The 23,915-nt window shown below is 44.3% G+C and overlaps 1 protein-coding gene and 1 long non-coding RNA gene across 3 annotated transcripts; one reads left to right on the plus strand and one right to left on the minus strand.

Annotated features, from left to right (window-relative positions):
* The first annotated feature begins 456 nt into the window (after positions 1–456).
* CPLX4 (complexin 4) lies at positions 457–17,397 on the plus strand. The gene is made up of 3 exons (XM_009968294.3): positions 457–4,858; positions 7,877–7,964; positions 15,969–17,397. Exons 1-3 carry the CDS (start codon positions 4,692–4,694, stop codon positions 16,194–16,196), a joined length of 483 nt encoding a protein of 160 aa, XP_009966596.2. The 5' UTR covers positions 457–4,691; the 3' UTR covers positions 16,197–17,397.
* On the minus strand, positions 16,170–23,855 carry LOC116965534. 2 transcript variants are annotated; one of them, XR_006166694.1, is made up of 5 exons: positions 23,442–23,855; positions 21,562–21,683; positions 20,669–20,752; positions 18,688–18,913; positions 16,178–16,283 (listed from the first exon to the last, which is right to left on the minus strand). It is a non-coding gene; the product is annotated as an uncharacterized LOC116965534 (long non-coding RNA). The 2 variants fall into 2 exon arrangements; XR_006166693.1 differs by lacking the exon at positions 18,688–18,913 and having other exon boundaries at positions 16,170–16,283; positions 23,442–23,845.
* Between the last annotated feature and the right edge of the window lie 60 nt (positions 23,856–23,915).

The following is a 23,915-nucleotide window of genomic DNA, read 5'->3' on the forward strand; positions in this document are numbered from 1 at the left end:
AAGTAGTATGTCAACTTCTAAGTCTCTTAAGAGTAAATTAAGTTGCTTGTTGGCTGCTTTGAGTATATAAATACCTCATTTTTCTGAAGATTGCGTACGTTCTGAAGTTCTTTCTTCAGTCTCCAAACTGCTGTCGCCTGAGTGCTCGGCTCCTGTTTGTTGGAAAACAACATGCCTACCCAAAACAAGTCAGTGTCTGCTTGGTTTTCTGTTTTTGTTTGGTTTGGGTTTTTGGGGGGTTACTTTGGTTTGGGGTTTTGGTTGTTTTTTTTTGTTTGTTTGTTTGGTTGGTTTTTTACTGTTTTAGCCAGTAAACTGTGGTAACCTCCCACAGGAAGAGTAAGAATTCCCCCATTGACCATCATTTTCCCCCATCCAGGAGCAATTTCTCTAATTGTAGAGGAAAGGAATCTTTAACTGAATCTATTCCAGCTAAGAAAACCATAAAATACTTACTTTTCTCATTCTCTGCAAGTGATCTAATGTTCTGACTTGTATAAAAGGCGACATCCTCTTTTTAGAGGGATGAAGTGGCAGAGAGAGTCTTGGTTCTCTCAAGGAACACTTCGATAGTACTGAATTGTGTGGTTGGAGTTGTCTGCTGTCACTGTTTTGGGAACATAGTCTCTAGAAAAGTCTGGGACTTTGGATGCTTGCCTGCCTCAGCATTTTTGTGCTGGCCTCCCTGTGAGGCTTTTAGATTTTCCTTTGTGATTTGCCTGTTTCGCGACTGAATTCTGTTCTGGGGTTGGAGGTTCCTGCGTTCTTTGTCTATGTAACACAGGCTTATTTCATATCGCCCCGTTCCATCAGATAAAATCGGAACCGAGCCTTTAATTTTTATTTCGCTTAAGCTAGGGGGAGAGGACTTGATTTATAGCAAAGCAAGTGGCAACATGAGTACTTAATTAGCAGCTGTCTGTATGTTTTCATTAAGCCTGTGGTCCCCATAATCAACAAAAAGCAGTAAGTGGTTTGTAACTTCAATATAGGCAGTAGCTAAAACACTCGCCAGGAACAGGGGTTATTCTGGAGGCACTGGTCCTTGTTGACAGCCAAGGTAGGTGCTTAAAACTTGATACTTTAGGTACTCTGTAAGCAACTGATTCCTTACCAGTGTGACTATTCATTCATTATTTCTATACACAGATTTGTGATGATTTCTAAACCTACAATGAAGTGAGCAATTCACTAGCTAGTTATGTAGTGTCTTCCAAAGCATCTTCACTAATCTCTTGTGTTTCTCAGCAGTTTCTAGTGCCAATAGTGCCAATATCTTTTAAAGCCCTTATTGTTGTCTTCAATTTTGAATCTAATCTTGGAAAGCCTTTTGCTGTTAGGAAGGTTCACGAGACCTCTCTCAAAACGTGGGGGGTAAGATCTCTCAGGTTCTCAGGAATCCCTTCCCAGGCCAGTTTTCAGCTTTCTTGCCTTCTCAGTCAATTCTGTGAAAGCATCTCTTTTAGGCAGAAGGTGGTATTAGCAGCATTTCTATAGGGACTAAAGTCTACAGCTATGACTTACTACCAAAGTTAGGGAAGCTTCTCTTCAGTAAAGACCGATAGCGCAAAATTTAACAGATACACCTCCCATACACTTACAGAAGACTATGAGACCTAACACTGGAAAAATCCACACTGCATGTTGTATTTGCAAAGTGCACAGTACAGACACACTGGTGCTCCCTGTTCCAGTTAGGAGAAATCTAAAAGATGGGCCAACCAGTGCAAGTGGACTCGAGGCGTCTGGCACTAAGTAGTGATGTTGTGGGACAGCATTCTAACATTGAATCAAATAGCTGTCAAAGCACAGAAAAATAATGCTAACAATCAAAAGTTTATATGATCTTAAACTCCTCTTGTAGCATACTTTTCTGTGATGCCTACTGTGCTGTTACTGAACTCGTGTTTTAGGATCAGCACATAAACAGGACCAATATATTACTTTAACCTGTTCAATAGTTTTTGCAAGCTGCTGAAAACCTATCGCATCTATATCTGATTGATGCAGTATTTCTTGGCCTCTTTTGTGGCGCATACTTGTGTAAAATACAGCTCGGCTGTGGGGCTGAAGCATATTGAGAAGATCTTCCAGTTTCTGATGTTAGCTTTCTGTTGTAAGCAGTGGATGCAAAGGTCAGCAAGACCAAAACTTTCATCCAGAGTTTTGATGCCCTCTATCTCTAGCCACCATCTATTTCTAGAGATGCCTGAAATGGCAAAGCACCTTCTCCCCTCCCTTAGGATTTTCTGGCTCCTGCTCCTGAGATCCACCATGTTCTGAGCAGTGGTGGGCAAGTCACTTATGTCAGTCAGGCTGTAGTTTAGGAGCCAGGGATTTTCTTTCAGGGACTTGCTCTTGGAGCAGTATTTACCTCAGTTTTCTAGAAATAACACTGTATTTTAATTTCTTCCTTTTAAAATTGGCTGCAAAACAGTGAGGGCTCTTGTGGTCTTGTTCTGGGTCATGGGGTTGCCACTACCGCTCAGCAGTCAGTGTGCTCATCCAAAGACTTCTCTCCTTCTAAAAAAGAAGCTAGATTAGGCCTGTTGGCAGGACTTTTCAAATACCAACAAAGTGAGCAGGTACTTGGTTTTACAGAAGGCCAGCCAAAGGTTGCAGGTTAGAACCATCCCTGCTTGCCCATGTTGTCTCCAGGATGGGAAAATGGTGTAAAAGTACCATTGAGCAGAGTGGGACAGCACTTGTGGGATGATACAATTGCACGATGAGGTGGTAGTGGCGTAGGTCATGCTTCATTCTGGTGGAACTAGCCTGCCTGCGCAGCTACGGCTGACCTGCAGTGAGCCCACAGCACCAGCTAGTTGTCAACTCTTTTGCACAAACACAGCTTTTTCTAAAAAGCAGAAGGATGGGGAATAGGGGATGCTGTCAGCTGTTCTACCCTTTGAATGCCTCAGAGGCAGCAAACTGAACCAGGGAAGTCCTTGAGCGTAACGAAGTCAGACTGACCTTGCCAGGCCCATTTTGAAGTAAGGCTCTGAGGTAGGAGCAGTGATACATTATGCATAACTTAATGCTGGATTTTTAGTTTTTAAATTTTGCCAGATATCAAGTTTTATTTAATTTTATGCATTCAGCTTCAGAATAATGCATGCTCAAATTTAGCATTCTCTGCTTAAATTGGGATTACCTATCCGATGTCTATGATCTCAGTTCTGTTAGCCATTTGGGCAAGTACAATACAGTTTTTCAAATCAAGGTCAGAGTTGGTCAGATGTAAAAAGTTGATTCTTCCCAGAAATTCTTGCAACTTTTGCATAGTTCTGAAAGTGCCCAGTGACTATAAAAATAAATTTTAATTTAAGAAAAATGGTTTCTATGTATTTGTAGTATATCAGAGTGGTTTTGTTGTCATTTGGAATTCATGCTTCTGAGTGATACTCCATTTCAAAAAGAAATTTAAAGTTTCTTCTTTAATCACTAATAATCCAGGATTACAGAATGTCCTTTTTTTTTTTTATGATAACAGCTCTGCTTTAATTAGAAAGGCTCAGATACAGATTAAGGCATTAGGTAAAATAGAATCCTCCCTTCTCTCAGTGAAATTATGAGACTGCTGGGAGAACCATTTAGATAATCAAAAATACAGAATCTTTCATTAAGGCATGTGCAGTCAGTCATAATAAGATAAATGCTCAAAACCCAAAATCATGAACTTTTAAGACCTAGCAAATTATTTCCCCAAATAGTCTATGATCTGGGTAGCAGATCCTGCAAATCTTCACCTGAGTAAACCTAGTGAGGCTAAAGATGTGAATAAAAGTTTGAAAGATGAGGACCCGCACAAGCAATTCACAAACAAAAGATATTGAGGCTGTATTGTAGCATACAGAATCAGTCAGATTCATTTCTCCTTTGTTGACAGTTAAGATTAAAACCACTACGTATTCAATGCAGCACCAGTCAAAGCGGTGATCTAGATGGAGACAGCCTGGGGAAGAGCTGAAATAAACCCTTAGGAATGAAAAGTAGGAAGATGTGATTTGCTTTTTTTGTGATTACTTTCTTGAAAAAAAAGTAGTGATAGTCACAATGCCTCATTCATCTGTGAGGCAAACCAACCATATGAAAAGTGGATGGAGAGAAATCATTCAATGTACTTTCTGTTCAATGTGATAATGGACAACAAGGATGGGGGGGGCGGGGTTGCTTAATGAAGAATTCCAATTTTCAAATCTCATTTGATTGTGTAAATCCAAAAAGATTTTCTGCTTAGTAGCCCAAATTTTACAAATTTACTGTGGCCATCATTTAGTCAAGCAGGTTTTTCATTCAGGTCTGTTGTGTTCCAGGGCATGTTTTCATCTCTGTGAAAGTGGGTTTCAAGACTGAAGAAGTCAAAAAGCTATTGCACACTGTAATTGATTTGTGTGTGTGTACTATTAGCTTAAGGTATTAATACAAACAGTAGGTAGCTGCATCTGATGATTTTTTTTTTTTTGAGTAATCTGAACCATCTGCCTCTAGATATTAAGGAGTTCACTCTTTAATCCAGATTAAGGCTGACAAACTGGTTTTGGCATTCACGTTTCACTAGCACTGTGCCCTTGAAGAGCTGATGTGACTGTAGAAACTCTCTTGCTTACAACTGTTGGTTTTGAAAACATTTTTGGTTTGGTTTGGCTTTCTTGTAGTTGCTTGTTTATAGCTCTTTTTTTCTTGAGAAGATGGCTTTTCTAATGAAAAGTATGTTGAGCAACCAGGTAAAGAATCTGGGATTTGGAGGTGGAGGGGAAGAAAACAAAGAAGAAAACACTCCTTCTGATCCAGCAACAGCTGCAGGAATGACCAGAGAGGAGTATGAGGAATATCAAAAGCAAGTGGTTGAGGAGAAGTGAGTACCTGTTCCCTTATTACCAGTATGGTGCTGATTCTTGGTAACTTTGTGCAGATAAAAATTACCTAAGAAAAAGGCAAACATTCAGCTCTCTTCCCTTTTTTATAAAAGCAGACAACTCTTTGCTAAAGAGACTTTCAAAAAGAAAAGTTCACCAACTGGAAATGATAAAATATTATGTTCTACCTTCTTCCCCCCACCCCCCATCCTGCACCTCTCCTACACTTTCTTCATATCTTCACACCTTGATATGCTGGATTAATTCCTAGCTGATGTTATTTTATCTATCAAATTTTTCCATAGGTACAAAGCCGTTTGTATTGCAGGAGTTAGTTCTAAAATGTGTATGTTTTGTTGTTCTAGAACTCTCTGGGGAGTACCCTTTCAATGCATAATCTTTTCTTTGTCCACATTTGTTATGGCAGTCATGAAAAAGTAGTAAGTGCAGTGTTAAATCGGATGATATTTATCTGGAGAAAGATTTTAAGATGGTTATTTTTTGTAGTTGCATTTTCAGTTATTTTTTCTAAAATTACTAAATAAAGCAGAACTTCTTACCTGGCTAATTCTCAATTCTATTTTGTCTGTAATTATCTTTACCACTTGCTATGTTTAAATATCAAAACAGAAGTAAAATAAAGGACTTAACACGTAGGAGTTCAAATCATGCATAATTATAAGTAAAATGATTGACTTTTAAATCTCAAATGCATCTGTTCCTCTAATGGTCAATTACATAATGGTTGTGTAAATCCTTCACATAAGATGATTATAGGTGAAAGGTTAATGACTGTCGGAATTTGAGGTATCCAGGTCTGTATTTAGCAGCAGCCATTTGTATCGTAAAACCTCGAATAGGTATCATTTAGCTTGGAATAAAATATGGAATGTTCTGCTATGCATTTTGTCAAGGAATATTTAAAAAAGAACGAACCACCTCCTGGCTAGGGAGATGCTTTATTGACAGAAAGAAGCAAAATGGAATTCCTGAGATAGGAAAAATGCTTCAAAAAATAATTATTCGACACTTGAAAACATTGTAGAAATGTGTCCATTACATGCTGAACTGTGGTGAGGAATCGATGCAGGAGTACTTCTGAAAGTTTGGAACTATAACAGGGACATTTGAAGTACTTTCAAAGAGGAAAAAATAGCTCAGGACAGTGCACATTGGTGTGCTTATGTAAATGTGTGTCAGAAATCTTTATCACGGGCAAAGCGACTGTTTCAGGGCTCTCTGGATTTTACCTAGTTGTCAGCTGTACAAGAGTGGAGATCAGAGAAGTGCCTTGCTGGAGTCATACTCAGGCGGAGTTTGGCCTTTGCATTAACATCCTGACTTTGGGTTCTTAGATTTTGCCTCTTTTTTTTTTTTTTTTTTGGTGATTAGACACACAGAGATGCACAAATTGTGTAATATGCAGGAACAAACAGGTGGCTTGTGCTGGCATCTCCAGCACGGTCACATAGAATTTCCTTCCAGGATCAGAAGAGTTCAAGCAAGAGGGGTCCACCAGTTTGTGCTGTACGTAGCAGGCTCTTGACTGTCATGCAACTGCTCTTGCACCTATTTCCCACAAAGATTCCGGGGAATTAAACCCTCCAGAACAAAAAGGTGTAAGCTTAGGCCAGACACTAGGGCCCAGGCAATGCTGGGAGATTGGCTGAGTGAGTTTTTCTGGGTCTCCCCATCATGCCAGGACAACTGAAAAGCTCAAATCTACCTGAGCAGAAAATCTCCTCCTGCCCCTCAGCCTCACAGGACAGCTGAGGGGATGCGTATAGTAAAGCTGCACACGCTGCCCCATGGGAACATAGCCCAGCACCAGCTATGGTTGCTAACGGCTCCTCTGGAGGAGTGGCCACAGAAGAGGAAGGTGGAGAAAGAGAGGGAAAATTATGCCAGAACGGCTCAAAAAAATCTCTTTCCAATCTTCCCATCAATGACTGCAAGAAGTTTAAGGTGGCTTCCAGTTAATGTGAAACTTTTTAGAGAGAGAGAGAGAGAGAGAAACCAAAGAACTCATTTGTGGAAGCACAGGAAAAATAACATTTTATCTTGCAAGTAGCTTTTATATGACAAAATGCCTATACTGGAACAAAATCAACTTTGCCATAGAATTTCCATGACAATGCTTCTTGGAAAAAAAAACCTAAAATTAAAGGGGGAGAAGGGAAGGTGAACGTTGTCAAATGATACTAAAAATCTTTGAGGAGACACATTTTGCAGATAAATACATAAGTAATCTAACCAAAAATTGTGCTAAACAGTTCTTAAATCTAATGAAAGCGTTTTATAAAATCACAGATAAAAGAAGTACTTTTCCACACAGGGAAGCTGTAGATCGTTCTGAAACAATAAATGGATGCAGAAAAAACACAGGAAGATTCGTAGGTGACAGAGGCCATCCAGGGTTATTAGAGACAATGATGTAGAGCCAATTTCCAGCTCCAGTCCCCTGCACCAGTGATTTTTGGAAGCTGGTCAGTTTTGATACAGGATGCTTATCCTCCTTTTAAATTCTTTCCCTGTATCCACTGCTGTCTACTGTTGGAGATGGGACTCTAGGATAGGTAAACTTTTGGTTTGACCTAGAAAGACCATTCTGCCATTGTGTGTGTGTGGTGTTATACTATGAGAAAGACACGGCTGTAGCGCAGGAGCATTGGCAGGCAGCCGTGTCTCTCTAAGTGCCCCAGTGGAATAAGCAAGGAATAAGCCTAACTTTTCTGTTCTACTTATTGGAATTATTCATTGTTATAGTGAGCAATAACTCTTAGTACAGGTACAAACTTCAAACAAGTAGTATTGGCTTATCCTTCATTCTTCATGGGAACAGTTCTGAGAACAAGCGTGGGGTACAGGGCCCTTTAGCATCACTTTACTGATACCTCTCCTTTTGCAGACAAGTTATGTAACTTTGGGAATGTAACTTTTTGCAGCTGAGCAGTTGGCTCAGTGTAAAAGATCGTATTTCATTAGTGTCTTGAAGAAACACTTTTTCTGATTTCCAGGATGGAAAGAGATGCAGCATTTGCACATAAAAAAGCAGAGCGAGCCTGTCTGAGGGTTCATCTGAGAGAAAAGTACAGACTCCCTAAGGTAAGCCTGTGGTTCATGATCTCATCTAGTTCAGTGGCCAGTTTTAACACAGACTACCAATGCAGAGCTCTGAAAATGGCAAATTGCTTTCATTAGTGGGATACTCACTGCATCTCAGTACAGAAACGGAGGAGGCCAGAGCCGTGGTTTTCCCTAGTGACTGCTGCTTTTAGACCCCTTTTTCTCTGCTCAGTAGATGAATCTAACAGAATGATTCTTGAAATCCTGCTCTATACTGTCAGATCTGAAAAAGGCAACTAGGGGAGTTGAGAATCTGGTCTGATCGTGGCTCACAGTTAGTATACATTCTTAACTCAGCAACACACATCAGTTAAAAATATAGCAATAGGCAGATAGGTGAAGTCCCTCAAAACTCCTCTACGAGCTGTGCATTTGAGTTCTGCTAAACTTCTGAAGGTTCTTTTTCCAAGAAGTGCAAGCAAACTGTCCATTCTTTTTTCTTTAGTGCTCCTGATGCTGTTTGTCAAATATTCCCAGGAAAATGAAAATATAGACAACAGAAGCTTCAAGCAACAGAGAAATCTGGAGGTTTGTTAAAAGCAGACAGCTTCTGGATCATGACAGAAAGTGTAGTTAACATTCCAGTTGATAGTATTTTTCTGACATAAAAACACATGGATATGAACAAGAGTAGCTCTTTATGTATTTAAAGTGTTTTCCTGGTTTAGAGGGAAGACATACTCCTCTGTTTATTTTCTGATTGTCTTCCACATTTTCACGGATTTGGCTGCAGAACTCTCATTTATCAACGGCTTACCAGAGCACAGGCTTTAGCACTAAGCCTATACTAAACATCCACAGGTCTTACCTATTAAAAAAATAAGAAGTTTTGAAACCTGAATATTCTGGAGATGATTTCCTGTCACAAGACGGTGATGCTTCTATAATGAAGAAAGCTGCTATTTCTTCTAGGTCTGTGGACTGGAATTGAAGGGAGCTAACAGAGCAAGAGCCAGAGAAGGACTCTGCAAAAGAATCAGGGAAGATTAGCCCACAGCAGAAACATCAAGTGAATTCTTTGAATTCATTTGGACTGCAGGATCACTATGAAGGTCCCTAGACAGGTTTCCCTATAACAGTTTATTTTATGGGGGTGAATCAGGGGAATTTTCTCAGCTCAGTGTTGTTGGAGAAGTTTGTTAAATGGTGTACAGTACACTAGGGCCAGTGGGTATTTATCCAAGAATTCTAAAGGATTTCAAATTAGGAATTGCCAAACTTGCTGAGGCATGTAGTCTGTCATTTAACCTCAGAAGATGGGAAATGTGAAGACATTTTCAAAAAAAGGCTCCCAGAGATATACAGGAAACAACAACAAATCAGTACCTGACCTCTGTAGCGGAAATGAAGGAAAACTAAAGATAGCTAGCAGATACATAGGCAAAAAATAAATGATGGGAAAAGAGAAATAAGACTTTTGTACCAGACAGCCCAGCATTTCAAATATCTTCACATGCTCTGAAGGGATGACTGATCATAAGGGTGAAAATAAAAAAAAAAAAAGTTGGACAAATTCCTTCCCCAAAGTCTTGTTAAAGAAAACAAACTGTGGTAGGGTGTGAAGGAAGGTCCATGAAGTATTATTTTCCATTAATTATTAATTTTGAAGAAGTGACTGAAGACTTTTTTATGCAAATTAGTATCGGGGCTTTTACTACTGTGCATTTAGGGGCTCCCTAAAATTTGAGATTCTGCTCTGGGTCATGGAATTGAAAGGCTTTGTGTCTGTCCACGACTTTCTAGCGCATGGTTGTGACGTGTGGGTGCTGCCCACTTGTACTTTTCAGTTTTGTCCAGAGAGGGCTGCAGTGTTAGCTCCAGCACAGAGAAAGTAACTCAAGGTTCTGTGCTTGGAAAAGTTGTTATTGTGTTATTTTGTAAGCTTCTCCCATGGGTAGGAGAGAGGTAATAAGGGACAGAGTAGTCTATGTAGGGGTTTAGGTCACATATCTGCTCTGAAATATCGCTACTGTGAAGATGTTAGAGTTTTTGAAGATTTAATTTATAACTCACAAGGAAGCATTTGGTGCTTCTTAGCATTCTGAGAGCTTGTTTATATTGCTAGTACTTACCTGCCAGCTCTTACCATTTGTTTTCTGATCAGTACTTTTCAATTTTTTGTCTGATTAATTGAAATGGAGGAATATAAAGAATCCATCTTGTCTAGTAAATTAATAAATTAATAGGGTGGATTTGTTCAATCACTTTTGTCTACATCCAGGTCTGTGGGGATGCTTGAGTTGCTTGGCTGTCTGTGATCAGTGGGCTTAATGGTTGTACTTGTTTCCTTTCCTGTCAGGGGCTTTTTGTGGTGCTTCTGGCCCTAGGTTAGTACAATCCCTCCAGTTTAACAGGAAGAGCCAGATGTGAAAGGTTCCTTGTGGAGGATGTATTTTAAGAAGGTCTACCATTTGCCAGTGAAGGGTTTCTTGTAGTTTCCTCAGTGCTTTATGAATCTAGTGGTAAATCTGACCTCCTAAATGCATCAGTGCTGGGGCATGCACTCTAGTGCTGGAGTGCCATCACTCCTATCGTTAAACTAGTTGACAGTCCCTAACACAGTTTTGGTCTGAGCAGACTAGCCCCTCAGATTCCATTACCTGGCATGACTTGGGATCAAAGGCAAACATAACCGAGGAATTTTAAAACCTATCTTAGAACCTGCAAGCAAGAGGATTGAATGTTTATACATTTTCGGTGGCAAGCACAATTAAATACTAAAACATTTGCAACCATCTCTACCCACTGAAACATCAGACATGCCAGAAGCAGAGGACCCAGCAGTCGAGCAACTAAAAGGTGACAAAGACACTTAGGCTCAGAAAGTGATTATATCATGTAGACACAAATTGTAAATCATGTATTTTTTTCCCACAGTGTTAGTTTGAGGCCGTTACCAACCCAGAGCCGCTCCAGTCCCTCTAGTGGCACGACCATAAAATTGCACCACTCTTAATCATTTGCTGGGACCCTGAAGGCAAACTGCAATTTCGCTTAAAAGTGAATCAGTCTTGTGATTTAGCTAAAATTATGCCATCTGTATTTAGCCAGCCGAGAAGGCCTCATTCACAATCAGGGATGAAAAATGTATTTTCCTCTAACTTTGAAAACATGGCTTTTGCAGCCAAAACATTGATAACTGACTTTCCAAGAAAGATAAGTGCCGTCTTAAAAAAGTGTGGCAGAATGTTTTGAGGCAGGTACTGAGGGGAGGAAAAGCAAGGGAAAAAATGCTGTGGAGACACCTCAATTAATCTATGTCTACTTGCCTTGCGAACGTGTCAATGTTGAACTAAACTTTCATAAGCAAATTTGAAGCGAATACAAGTCTATATAACAACTCATTTCAAATCAACAAACTCTCTGTAAGGACATTTGACTTCTTAAATTATCTGAAGGCGCAGTTTGGAATCTTCAAAATTGAAGGCATATTGCTACACCTATAGCTTCTCATACAAATGACCCCTTTAAGCGGAAGTATTATTAGCTTGTGAGTCTTTCACAGGTGGTTATCAAGGTCGCACATGTACTTGAACTTTGATCTCTTTTTCATTCCCTAGAGGTGTTGCTATTATGGCTGCAGGTCCCTCTGTAGAAATGCCAGTGTCTGCACTGTATAGTCCAATGTTTCCAGGAGTTATCAAACCTGCGTATCTGCTGCAAACTGCACAGATAACCTGCAATGCATCTGGCTCATCTGGAAGGAGTTGGAGGTGTGCTGAGCCCTTTCAGCTCAGCGGTGCAGTCCCCGGTAAAGCAGGCAGCCCGTGCGTACTGCCGGCGCACAGCACGAGGCCTGTGCAGTCCCAGGGCTTGCTGTGAGCACGGGATCTGCTCCGCGTGTGCAAGGCTGGTATTTGTTCCTGCAGTAGATGTGTTAGGGAGTTGTTGGTGCTCACTCACAGCTATAGCCTGGCATCAAAAAGACTAGAGAAATGCACCACGTCTTCAGATTCTCTCCGGACAGGATATCCATCCGGAAGAGAAAGGGCTATGCCTGGAAAAACACGGATGTACGTTAGTGCATGAGTGGTGGCACAGGTAGGGGTAGAAGGAGCAAGGGCAAACTAGCCACTGTGCTCTTCTGTATTAACCAGTTGCGATATACCACTTGTTCTGAGGGCTCAGCATAGTGACAAGAAAGAGGAAAACATACCCTGAGGGTGAGTTTAATTACAGAAAGATTAATTATGCAAAAAATGAAGTACAAGATTTTAAGTGGTTGATTGGATTGTAGGCTTAAATCTCTAAACACCAGTATTTTAATTAGCAGCTGAGTAGTAAAATATCATTAGGCTTTGTTTTCCTTTCGGAGGCCTATGCTGAGCCAGCTACTGAACAGCATTTCCCCACGGTCTCGTCATACTCTGCCAGGCTCCCTGAGAAGGTCCGGGCTGGGCCAGTGGGGGACCCCAGCACAACCAGTGCCCTCTCCCCCAGGCACAGTCCCACAGGCTCTGAGCGCAGCGGGAAGAGCTGGGGCTGGAGCAGGGTCCAGCGACAGCCCAGTGATCCTCAGGGAAGGCAAAGCACAGTCCTGGAAAACCAGTCGACCAGCCAGGCTCAGCGGGAGACCACGGGCACAGGACTGGAGCCTGGCGTGAGCCGAAATGGGGTTTCTGGGACCGGAGGGTAAGGGGGTTCTCACTGAAGCCAGCTTGGGCAATGACACAACGGTGCCAAGCAGCCTCCACGCACCTTCCCTGTGGTCCGAACTGAGATCTCTGTATAGGGATGGCACAAGAGGGTGTTTGCAGGAGAGAAGGCTGGTGGTTCCAACATGTGGCACCTCGTACCTACTTGTGAGGTACCCGCAGCCCTTGGATGGCGTAGGTCAGTATGGGGCTGCTTGTACTGCTTAACAAAAATCCCACTTGAAGGCCAAGGCAGGATGAACTCTGATTTTGTATGTAACTGGTGCATTATAGGTGATGAATCCCAGGAACAGGTCTGGACTCACCTACTGAAGGATCTCTGTGCATAGGCAAAGGTAAATTTTATGACAGGATAAGTTAGACGTAAGGAAAGCAGTACATCACACAGTGATGCTGGAAAACAGTTTGGCTCCCCTGTGGATTAGTCTGTGAGCTTTGATCTCTTTTGTCTACAGTCAGACTTCATACAGACAGATGTTTAAACTGTTTTATGCTTTCACTTGTGTATCATGTATGTGTAAAGAACTCTGTATTATATTGCACCTGTAACAAAATGGATCCGAGTCTGACTAAATCAGATGCATAATCAGGGTCAAAGAATATTACCAGCCACTAGGACTCTATTGCCTCTGCTGTAGAAGTGTCAGAATAGTGTCTGACCCAGTTTTGGCCTGGGCACTCTCCCAAGCAGTTCCCAGGGCCAGTTTGGGAGTTGGGACAGGCATTCCCAATAGGCAGCTGGGACCACCCTGTTTGGTAGGGCGAGAGAGTTCAATAGCATCGCAGTGGGTTGTTCCAGGCCAGCTGGCCTTGGGGCAAGAGACCAGTGCCAGGCATATTTAATTTACTAGAATAGTAAATTAGTTGCTTCTGTGTTCTCAGAGATCCTAAAAGGGTGGCTGAACACTTGCAGAGACCTGGAGACTATGGAGTTTCAGGTCATCAGGAGAGAGGCCATCCAGTCCAGTGCAGTTTTGCCAGGGTCCAGAGGGGCTTTCTGTATGGGTTTGTTAGAGTCCGTGGCTCCAGCTGTCCTGTCCATGAGGTCTGCCTGTTTTGGGTGCTCTCTGTAGTCCAAGCTGAATGTATTCTGATGCAGGATAGTGTCTCTATCATTGTCAGAGCTGTGTCTGACCTTGGGTGAGTGACAGTCCCCACATGTGTGCATGTTCGGACAGAAGGGATCTGCACACCCTGCTGCAGGTTCACTGTATTTGGACACTTGCAGCATTAGCCTGACTTTAAGAATACCCTGTGGGAAAAGCTTCTGATCTCTCCTGGTGAGAAAATAAGCTTTAAGCTGACTTAAAAAAAAAAAAAAAAAACAAAAAACCAACAGGTAAAATCAGAAACTCAATCCTACATTTCCATTTCAAATCAAAGTAATAGAACCAGATCTGTCGAATTTTAGAAGAAAGAGGCCATACCCATCTTATGCACTTCTTGGCTTGTTGTTGAGTGACCCTAACCTGCTGAAGCTCATGCTAGGTCTATTCAAAGACAGGCTAAATGCCAAATGGGTAGAGGCAGGTAACTTGGGCAGAACTGTACTGCTTCAGACCACATCTGAATACGTCCTTCTTTAGTCAGAGAACACTTTGAACCGCCAAACTGTGTTGTGCACCACATCTCAAACTTCGGTAGAACAGGGGGCTTTGGTGCAAGAATGTGCCAAACAATTGTTCACATCACCAAAGTAGCCTCTGTGTGCACTGTATGGGCATCTTTCCCTGTAATATACAGTAGTGTGCAGTGATGAAGTCTTAATTTACAAATAGTTCAAAAGAAAAGAACATGTGTGATTGTCTCCTTAGGGGAACTTTTCAGTAATTAACCCAGTATCTTTTTTTATCATCATCTACTGCTACTTGGGAGAATTTCAAAAGGGCTGACTCGTCCAATATCCAGCACTAGCTGATTAAAAGCTTAACACATTTTTTTTTCCTGCCAGTTGGGATACTGTTTCTAGCTCCCACAGATCTGAGAGTAGCAACCGTTACCCAAAGGGGTCAAGAGATGTCCTCAGCCATTTTAGCCACATAGTAGTAATAATCACCTCTCCATATTTTCATAGGAGATATGGGGAGAAATCAGGTTAAAGGGAAGTACGGTTATGGCAAACATAAAGCTGTTCAACTATATGTAACAGTAAATAGTGGCTATTCAATCACGCGTCTCTGCCTGTCCTTGCTAAGGCCTGAAATGACACAGACATTGCTCATATACATCCTTCCATTCATTCTTGCATTCATTCATTCATGCAAGCCCAAGGCTCACTCTCAAAAACACCTCCCGCTGACAGCATTGCTGTTTATTCATATCAGGCCTTTGCTGCTGTCATGCTTCATTTTGGAGATGTAATGAGGCATTAATGCTTATGTTTGATGTGTGAACTGTGTCAAAAGTATCCTGTTCTTCTGAGCTCTGGATCCATCAGAATCCACCATAAAACGTGGACAAAATCGCCATTGTTTGAAAAACTGACATAGCCCCCCTGATAGAGCATTTCAGCGGGTAGGGAGGAAGCAAGTATATGTAGCACTTACTACATCCCAATCCTTTTAATTGCTTAACCAGTTCCTTCTCCTGGCTCCTTTTGCTTTCTCAGACTCACACCCAGCCTCCACCCTCTCTTTTGTCGTCTAAGTCCTCCTATTACCCGGCTTACCAGCACTGCGACACTGCTCTATGTGCCAGGCAGCCCCTGCTCTTCATCACAACTCAGAGAGGCCAACCAGAGACCTAGATAGAGTTTAGACATGGTTTGGGGAAGATGGGGACCTTTTTTCCAGTAATTCTTTCCAAAGTTTAATGCATCTTTCTTCAGGAAGGCTTAAATTTAGTGCTGATACCTAAAAATACCCACCAAAAATGATTTGGGGAATGGTAGCCACATAGTTTTTCTATGCTTCACCAATCAAATCGCACAACAGATGACAGCCTGGACAGTATATTGCAGCATGTATTTGATGGATACAACTAATTTGTCATGGATTTCCTGCAGTCTCATCATGTTACCACAGTTAACATACAGCAAAGAGTTCTAGAATGGCAAGTGACACTGAGGGCTTCACTTCTGACATTACTGAAACTCATCAAAGAAATATAATTGACATTGTCTGAAAAATCTTAGCACTTGTATGGGGGCTGATTGAGCCCCTGACTTCACAAGTTGCATATAAAATCTTTGACTGAAAATCCTGTGCATATGTTTTTGATTCTCCCCAAAAACTAACAAATGAATGAACGAAAAAGTGACTCATTAGTAGATCCTGGGATAACAGATATACTCTCATGTACCGTTTTTATTTTCTGCTTTTTGTATCAGAGTGAATTGGATGAGAATCAAATACAGATGGCTGGAGATGATGTGGATGTGCCAGAAGACCTTCAGAAAATGGTGGAAGAAGACCAGGAGGAGGAAGAGGACAAGGACTCTATCCTGGGACAGCTGCAGAACATCCAGAATATGGACATGGATGCGATCAAAGAAAAGGCACAAGCCACCTTCACCGAAATCAAACAGGCAGCTGAGCAGAAATGTTCTGTGATGTAGAAGAGACACCACTATCCAAGGATTGTGAATTCAGCCTTGCCTCACAGGGGCTGCAGAGTCAGGGCAGGCAGAGGAATGCGCTTAGCTCTATAGCATTAATGTAAATATAGAAAAGCAAAAGAGAGAGAGAGACTTGAAAACCCCAAGGAGTGGTCAAAATTTACGTGTTGTGACAGCTTGGTGCAAAGTTAGAACTGATTCTCATTTTTTAACAGAACATCTTTCCCCGTGGAAAACAATGGCTTTAAAAAAAAGCTAATCTTGGAGAAAAAAATGTGCCTTTTTCCATTTTTTCAAAGTGATCAAAATGCTATTAAGTATGTATTTTTTTAGCAAAATTGTGCTTCTGATGCATAACATACAGGTAACCACTCATTTAAAACTTTCAGGAATAAATACATATATTTCTAATAAAAACATGTCTGTTTCAAACATTTTGAAATACACCCAGTATTCAAATGTTGACGTTTCCTGCAAAAACTTTTTAAAAAAATGGTTTTGACCATTTCTGTACTAAATGTAGCAAAAGGCAAAAAGTGAAGCATATAACTACAGCTTGGGGCAAAACTCTCATATATAACTGAGTGGGGACTTTCAGGAAACCAAGGCTTGGTGGCTATCAGCGAACCATGGTCAGGCAACAACACAGACTTCTCCAGGCTGCTTTAATTTCACAGCTTCTTGGTCTTCACATGCAGTTCAAATGTCAAGTGACAGCACTGACCCTCTGCTTGGCTGCTACGTGTGCCAAATTCTGAGGCTTTGGGGTATGAGCAAATAACTTGCATAGGCTCAAATGAGCTCACCACATTTATTCTAGGAGTTATCACCTTATGAGGCTATACATAAATCTGGCCCACCTGGAAGATTATGCCAGGGCAAGGCACCTAAACCCTGAGAAAAAGCATGGCTTTCACTAGTGCTAAATCTGACCGAGTCAGTGGGACAGGCAGGCTCCGGTACAACGGCTTTAGATTCAGGACCAAGCAAGTTTTTCTTTGCTGTTGTTCAGTTCTGTTCTGGGGAAAACCTAAGCAGGTGGTGACCTGATTGCCTCCCACCCCCAGCAAGCAGAGCCGACGTTGGCTAAGAGCTGGAGGACCTTCCTACAGGTTTATAAGTCTCTTTCTCTCTCTCTTTCTCTGACTCCACCCAATCAAGTAAAAATATTCATTTAAAATGAATAAATGCACTAAGAATGGTTTGTCTCTTTTCCTTCTTTCTGTCTTTCCCTCCCTATGTCCCTCCCTCCTTCCTTTCCTCCCTCTTTCCCTCCCTTCCTTCCTTTCCTGCCTTCCTTCTCTCTTTTGTATTTTCACTCTTTTTTCTCTCTCTTCCTTCCCTCCCTTTCTCTCCCCTCCTATCCTCTCCTCTCTCCTCTTTCTTTCTCTCACTGTTTCTTCCTTAGTCCTAGTACCAGGTCTTGGCCTGTGAAGTGCAGAAGATACAATTACAATGCACTCCAGATGTGGAATCCACTCTGTACAGAGCCTCCTTCGCCTGGGCTGGTTCATGTCCTCCAGCCCCACAGAACAGTGGTGGCTCTGCCGAGCCCCAGTGACTTACGGTGCTTTGCTGAGAGAAGCTGGGTGGTCCAACAGACCAGCTTTCTGGAGGGTCCCATCACCAAGAGGGAGGATCCTCTGGGGGTTGCAGCAAACAGCTGGGTGTCCCCAGCATTAGGTACAGGAAAAACCTTTGTATCTGGCAACATGAACCATGCCTTGTGAACACCTTTATTGCCTCCACGAGTCACTCCCTGGGCACACTCAGGATGACAGGTCTGTCACCCAACCTGGCAGCCCCAGTTAAACTCTTGCTGCTGCAGGTCGGCCGGCAATGCCGGGGTGAAGCGCGTGCGCTGGGTAAAACTGGGGGTTCACCAGGTAGCCCGCCATGCCCGAGCCGTGCAAAGCATCCTCCCACACCTGCCTGGGATGGGCCCCCTCCCTGCAGAGGGGGACAGCAGTCGCCCCCAGCACACAGTTGCAGTGCCAGACGCACAAAGTCCTAGGGAGGATTTAAGCCTGTGCCATGCCTGCCGTGTTTCACCAGTCACTTGGGAAAGGAGGACAAAGTCTCCTTTTTGTCAAAGCCACCTCTGCAGTGAGGCAGAGAGGAGTGCGAGGGACCTTGGACCTGCCTCCCCACTGCAGTCCTGCCTGGCTGTCTGGACCCCCAGTGCAGCCAGCCACTGTCCCCGGTGCACCCCCGCGACTCCCCGGCAGCAACGCTGGGTTACCAGTTTAGGGACAGGTAGGGGTGGCTGGCGTCGGTCCTGTCCTCCGTGGGACAGGTCTGTGTAGGGGGCTTCTTGGATGCGAGAGATCATCTTGGAAAAGCTCTTTCAGCACCCACTATTCAAATATAAGCTGCACAGACTTCTTTGAAAACCTGTTATCAGGTATTTTCCCCATTATAGTCCTGAGAAAATATGCCTTTTCTTCTTGATGACTTCTTTCTTAAGAAACACAGGAGTTGTCAAGTTTACCTTTCTTGTTTTTTTCCAGAGGATGCCCTGGTCCATTCAGAGGGATGTCAGTGGCTCTTGTATGTGTCTCTGGTGAAGAAGATCTACCTCCAGCATATTCATTGAGCATCAGAGCTAGCAAATTCTAACTTAGCTTGAAACACTCAGCCTAAAACCACCAAGACTTCTGATCCGATTTCTGTCTCTTGGGATCCTTCCCTCACATGTCACCAGAGAATATAGTTATCTATGTGAAAAGACAAGTGGGCTCTTTTAGGAGGTCTTTACATAAAATAGTTAAAATAGATGACAGCTCAGCTCAACCAGCCTTTGGTTTGTGAGGCTCAGTCCAATTCCCTCTGTATTTGTACAAATCTGGTGTCTCCATACCCTTCTGTTTCTTTACAGACTGAATTGTCTTATCTATAAAACACCAAAGTAAACAAGCCTAAGGCTTTGGACCTTTGAATTAAAATGTGCCTAGGACATCCTGAAAATCTTACTGAAAGCAGCTGGTGGTTTAAAGGAGCTAATTAAATTCGTCAGCACATATAGGATCAGCATTTTCACGGTTTAAAGGGTCAGAGAAGAAAGTACAGTCAGGATCACCAAACAAGCAATTAATGAGATTCCAAAAAAATGTCAGTGCTGGCAGAGGCAAGCGGGGCTGGGAGGCAGCTGGGGGCGGGACGGAGGCCCTCCCCATCCACAGTGTGGGAGCTCCCCAGCCCTGCCAGTGGCCACAGCCATGCTGATCTGCTGCTGGGAGGGGAGTGGGCTGCCACAGTCACTGCTTTTAGAGCCAGAGACTTAAAAACTCTCGGTCTGGAGCGGCAGAGCTGGGCTACGTCTCAGGAGGTGCTGTCTTCTGCCCTGAGCTCCTGTGCACAGACGGATGCTGGGGCCAGGGCTTGCACCCAGGGGGTGGTAGGGCATACCACATCCTGGCCAGCACTGTTGCCCCAAATCCCCCAGAGAGCCCCCGCACAGGGCAGCGTGGTGGCCAGGGCGCAGCTGCAAACCTGCCCTGCCCTCAGCTGGGCCCAGGTCCCCGCCACGCTGCAGCCCTGCTCCCTGCCAGCACCCGCGTGGCTCATCCCTCCAGCACCCACCATCCCTGTCCGCGGGCACCAGCTGCAGGCCTGGGGAAGCACCCGGGGCCCCACGGGGTACCCACCACCGGGCGTGCAGCTCGCTCGGTGCTTAGCCCAGAGGAGAGATCACGGGGGAGCCCGGAGTAGAGCGGGCAGGCAGGCAGAACACTGACTCTGCTCCAACTCTTAAGAAAAAGGAAAGAAGGTCTCTCTCCAGCGTCCTGCACTAAGCAACCTTTCTCCTAAGGCTTCTGGAACCCACTGAATGTGTGTGCATGTGCATGTGTGTTGGCACGTGCATACAGGGATGCACTTGTGTGCATAGGTGTGCACAAACACATGCGGCTATGCATGTGTCTGCGTGTAGGGGTACATGGCTGTATGTGTGTGTATGACTCTCTGTGTGTGTTGTGTGTGTGCTGCACAGAAGAGGAGCAGATTAAGGCGTTGGGTCACATGGGAGCTACTGCTGAACGGACCCTACCTGGGATTTGGGTTCTTATAGTTAATAGGATCGCTGGAGCTCAAGACTGTCATCCCATCAAGATAAATACCTCTAGTGCCCACTTTTAAGCAATTTGAATTCAATTAGGCTAATTGGAAAACAAGTAAAGAAGGATTGCATTAATATAGCCTTACAGCATGAACCTCCACTCCCTCCCTCCAGAGGGACGGCTGAGCACAGTGAGCCAGAACGCCGGAGCCCTTGCACCGGTCCCATGCTGCTCCCCACCCAGAAAGGGCTGCCCCGCTCCCAGAGCAGCCAGGGCTGATTCCATACCCACCGCCAGGACGGGCTCCACGGAGGCTCAGCACGCTCCGTGGGATTCCTGCATGCCACAGAGAACCTGGTAAGAGGTGGGCAAACACAACCAACTTTCCTAAGGGCAGATAAAGAAAAATCTCACCAGCAAAAAAGCAGGGGACTGTCAAGGTACGTCTGACGAAGTGAGAGGAGGAGGCAGCAGCTTAAACTGCACACTTAGGAGCTTCTGGGAAGAAAAAAAGAAAAGGCAGTTTTTTCAGTTTTCAACAACCCGTTGGATGATACAGTGTATGCAAACTGCAGCAGGGTACAGGTTCCCACTGGCTGAATATTTCCCCCTTCTCCTTGCCCCCCTCCCTTGTCGATTTGCTGTCTGACCTTGAAAGTCCTGTTTATCTTTCAGGGAGGTGCTCCCTGCTGCACATCACTGGTCTGGAGAGAGATGTCCCACCTATAGAGTGACTACAGCTTCAAATGTCTGCTCTGCAAGGCAGTAATTATTTCAGCTTGACATAAAGAAAAGACAGGAGGAAGAGAAGCGAGAATCTGTGGCGTTTTATGATGCTGATTTCATTCTCTGAAGGCATGTCCCATACATATGTCTCAACAGCATCAACAGGATCAAACCCATTCCCATTTAGTCTTCATTAGGCATGAAGAGGAAGGAGGTATAGCAGACAACTGTGCTTTAGAGATTGTATATCTTGAGAATTTTTGTTAGCTTCCAAACATAATTTCAGCATTAATAATACGTTGCAAAAAAATAAAAAAAAAAAGTGATAGAATGGGGGCTATCTTTTAGAAGGGCAAGTAACAAATATCACCTATTTCATCCCCTAATGAATATTCTCAAAATTGACCCTACTTGCCCCTGTAAATTTCCAAAGGTAAATGGTCTCTGCGAAGTTGTGATGTACCACAGTATCAATTTCTGAGGCTTCATATTAGTACAACATACACCCCTCTGGACTCTGTGGCAGCAAGGGATTTAGCTAGCAGCCAGTGCATTAGACCCAAAGGGAAATGGTCAGTTACCTTTCTTTGCCATCCGAAACTCCCTGTGTTGGTCTCTGATGAGCAGCGGAACTGTTACACCTCCCACCCTCCCCAGAGCAGCATGATGCCTCATGCGCGTGTCAGGGCACCACGGTCTGTGCCTGAAGCATGGCAAGAGAAAAAAGAGAGACCTGGAGCTGGAAGAGTCAGAGCTGCTCTCTGCTCTGCTACAGGGTTGTGGGTTTTTTCAGATTTTTACGGATTGTGACTAAGGGAGTTGCTTCCTCTTTCAGCAACTCCACTCCCCTGCAAGAAGGATGCTACAGTGACAAATGCAGTTCCGTACAGCAAATGCAACAGTAATAATCTACTGCTGAGGAAAGAGGCTCCTTCTCTATTAGGGAGGAAGGCCTCTCCTGTACTGTGTGGGATGTGTACCCTGCTTTGGGGGTGGAAGTTTCTTTGCTGTACATTCGCATAGTGATTAACAGCAAAAAAAAAAAAAAAAACAAGTCTTGTCCCTCTATTTGACAATTTTGACAGGTGCCCAAAAAGCAGCATCTGTGCCAGGATCCAATGCCCTTTATGGCACTTACTGCCAGACCAGAGTCTGGCTAAATGGGTTTTGCTCCCTCATCTCACCTTGCTATCTTTTTTGCTAAAAGAAGCGAAAAGGATTCCCGAGTTTGCTCAGGGCTTCTGGAGGGATAGGCATGTTTTGTGCTGGTTGTGAGTGCCATAAAACCCCAGCTCCAAATTAGAAGAAATTAGGGACATTGCACAGTTCATTCATCTTCACTAATAGAGTTCTTGGGAAATACACATGTAGATTAAAGGAACACAATGGCCCCTGGCTGATTGCTTTCAGTACCCTCCAATGCCCCTACAATGGTATTGACTTGCTTTTCATATTGTGCACAAAAGCCACACTAACCTTTTCTTGTCTGTCTGTTGGCCTCTTCCCTCTTTGCCAACGGATGGCTGAGTTCTTTCGGCCCCAACCCACCCCGTCCAGAAGTAGTCAGTGAAGGCAAACCTTACCTGGAGCTAGCAGGGAAAGCTGAGCACTTCTAAAAGGAATTAACTTTGCGGCATCAGACCATAAACCTGAAAAAGGTGTGGGCATTGGCAGAGGCAAGCACTGACAATCTTTGTTTTGAAGCGATTCCTCTGAAAAAAATCTACACTCTCGTTGGGGCAGGGAAGCAAAAAGGGAAGATTTGTTGAGAGATATCATGCCTTTTATTAGACTAGCTAACATATCTGGAAGATGAAGCAGCAGCAGTGGTGTTTTTCATTCACATACACTCTCAGAAGCATCTTCAAAGTTAACTGCAGGCTGAAAACCACTCTGGACGTTACTGTGTTTGTCTTAAACCAGCTAGGATAAAAGATGGCTGGTGTCTCAGAGGAACTTGCAAGTGCTGGTGTAAAAAATGATAGTGATGGAAAACCAGGAAAAATACTGATGTGGGAAGGACTATATTGGAGGCAGGAGCCATGGACAGTACTGTGCTGAGTCCATGTCCTCCACCAAGCCAAGTACAAAGTTAGGTGTGGGATCTGGCTCACTGCCTTACTTCTAAAAGCATTCTGTAGCTCTCCCATGAAGCCACGCCGTGCCCCCGAGCCTCCCAGCCCCAGTCACATGTAGAGGACAGGGTCACAGAATCAGCTCTTCTCACAGGGTCTGTCCTATATCAACATATTAGAAAATTTCCTCAGAACTATTGCCTAGCACTTTCCCCTGACTTGTGAAGGCTGAAAGGCTGAGCCCACCTCCTTCAGCATCCATTCTTGCCAAAAGCCCGCAAGCATTTTCACTGGGTCTGTAAACGCGGCTTTGAAGGCAGCCAAATGCAGGGCAAGCACCCCGACAAGGGACCAAAGCGTCCGCTTTTACCCCCGCCGATTCTTACCCTGTGCATTCGACAGAACCGCGCCACGGCATCCTCCTGCACGTCATCTTTCGAGAGGCTACCTATGAGACCGATGCACTTAAAAAATGCCTGGGACAGACGGAGGCTGGAGCTGTCGAGCGAGAGCAATTCGGAGAGGCTTCGAGAGCCCACAGGGCAGGGGAGCGAGCCGGGCACCCCCCGCGCCCTGCCCCGGGGGTCCCGCCCCCACCCAGCCCCTCCACGAACGCCCTTTTGCCGGGCCCGTCCGCCGGCGCCCGCACTGCCGGGCCGGGCCCCCCGCTCCCGGCGCTCCGGCAGCCGCCGGTCCCACGACGGTTTCCGACGGCCCGGGGAGCCCCTTGCGGGGCTCGGCCGGCCGCCGGGCCGGGGCCAGCCGCCCGCAGCCCCCGGGGGCTGGCCCGCCCCGCCTCGAGGGCCCCGGATGGCATCTCCCGGCGCCGTCTGGGGCCGGGGCCGGCGGGGCGGGGCGGG

The sequence above is a fragment of the Tyto alba genome, unplaced genomic scaffold (genome assembly GCF_018691265.1).
Source record: "Tyto alba isolate M040663 unplaced genomic scaffold, T.alba_DEE_v4.0 Super-Scaffold_42, whole genome shotgun sequence".
Taxonomy (NCBI): domain Eukaryota; kingdom Metazoa; phylum Chordata; class Aves; order Strigiformes; family Tytonidae; genus Tyto; species Tyto alba.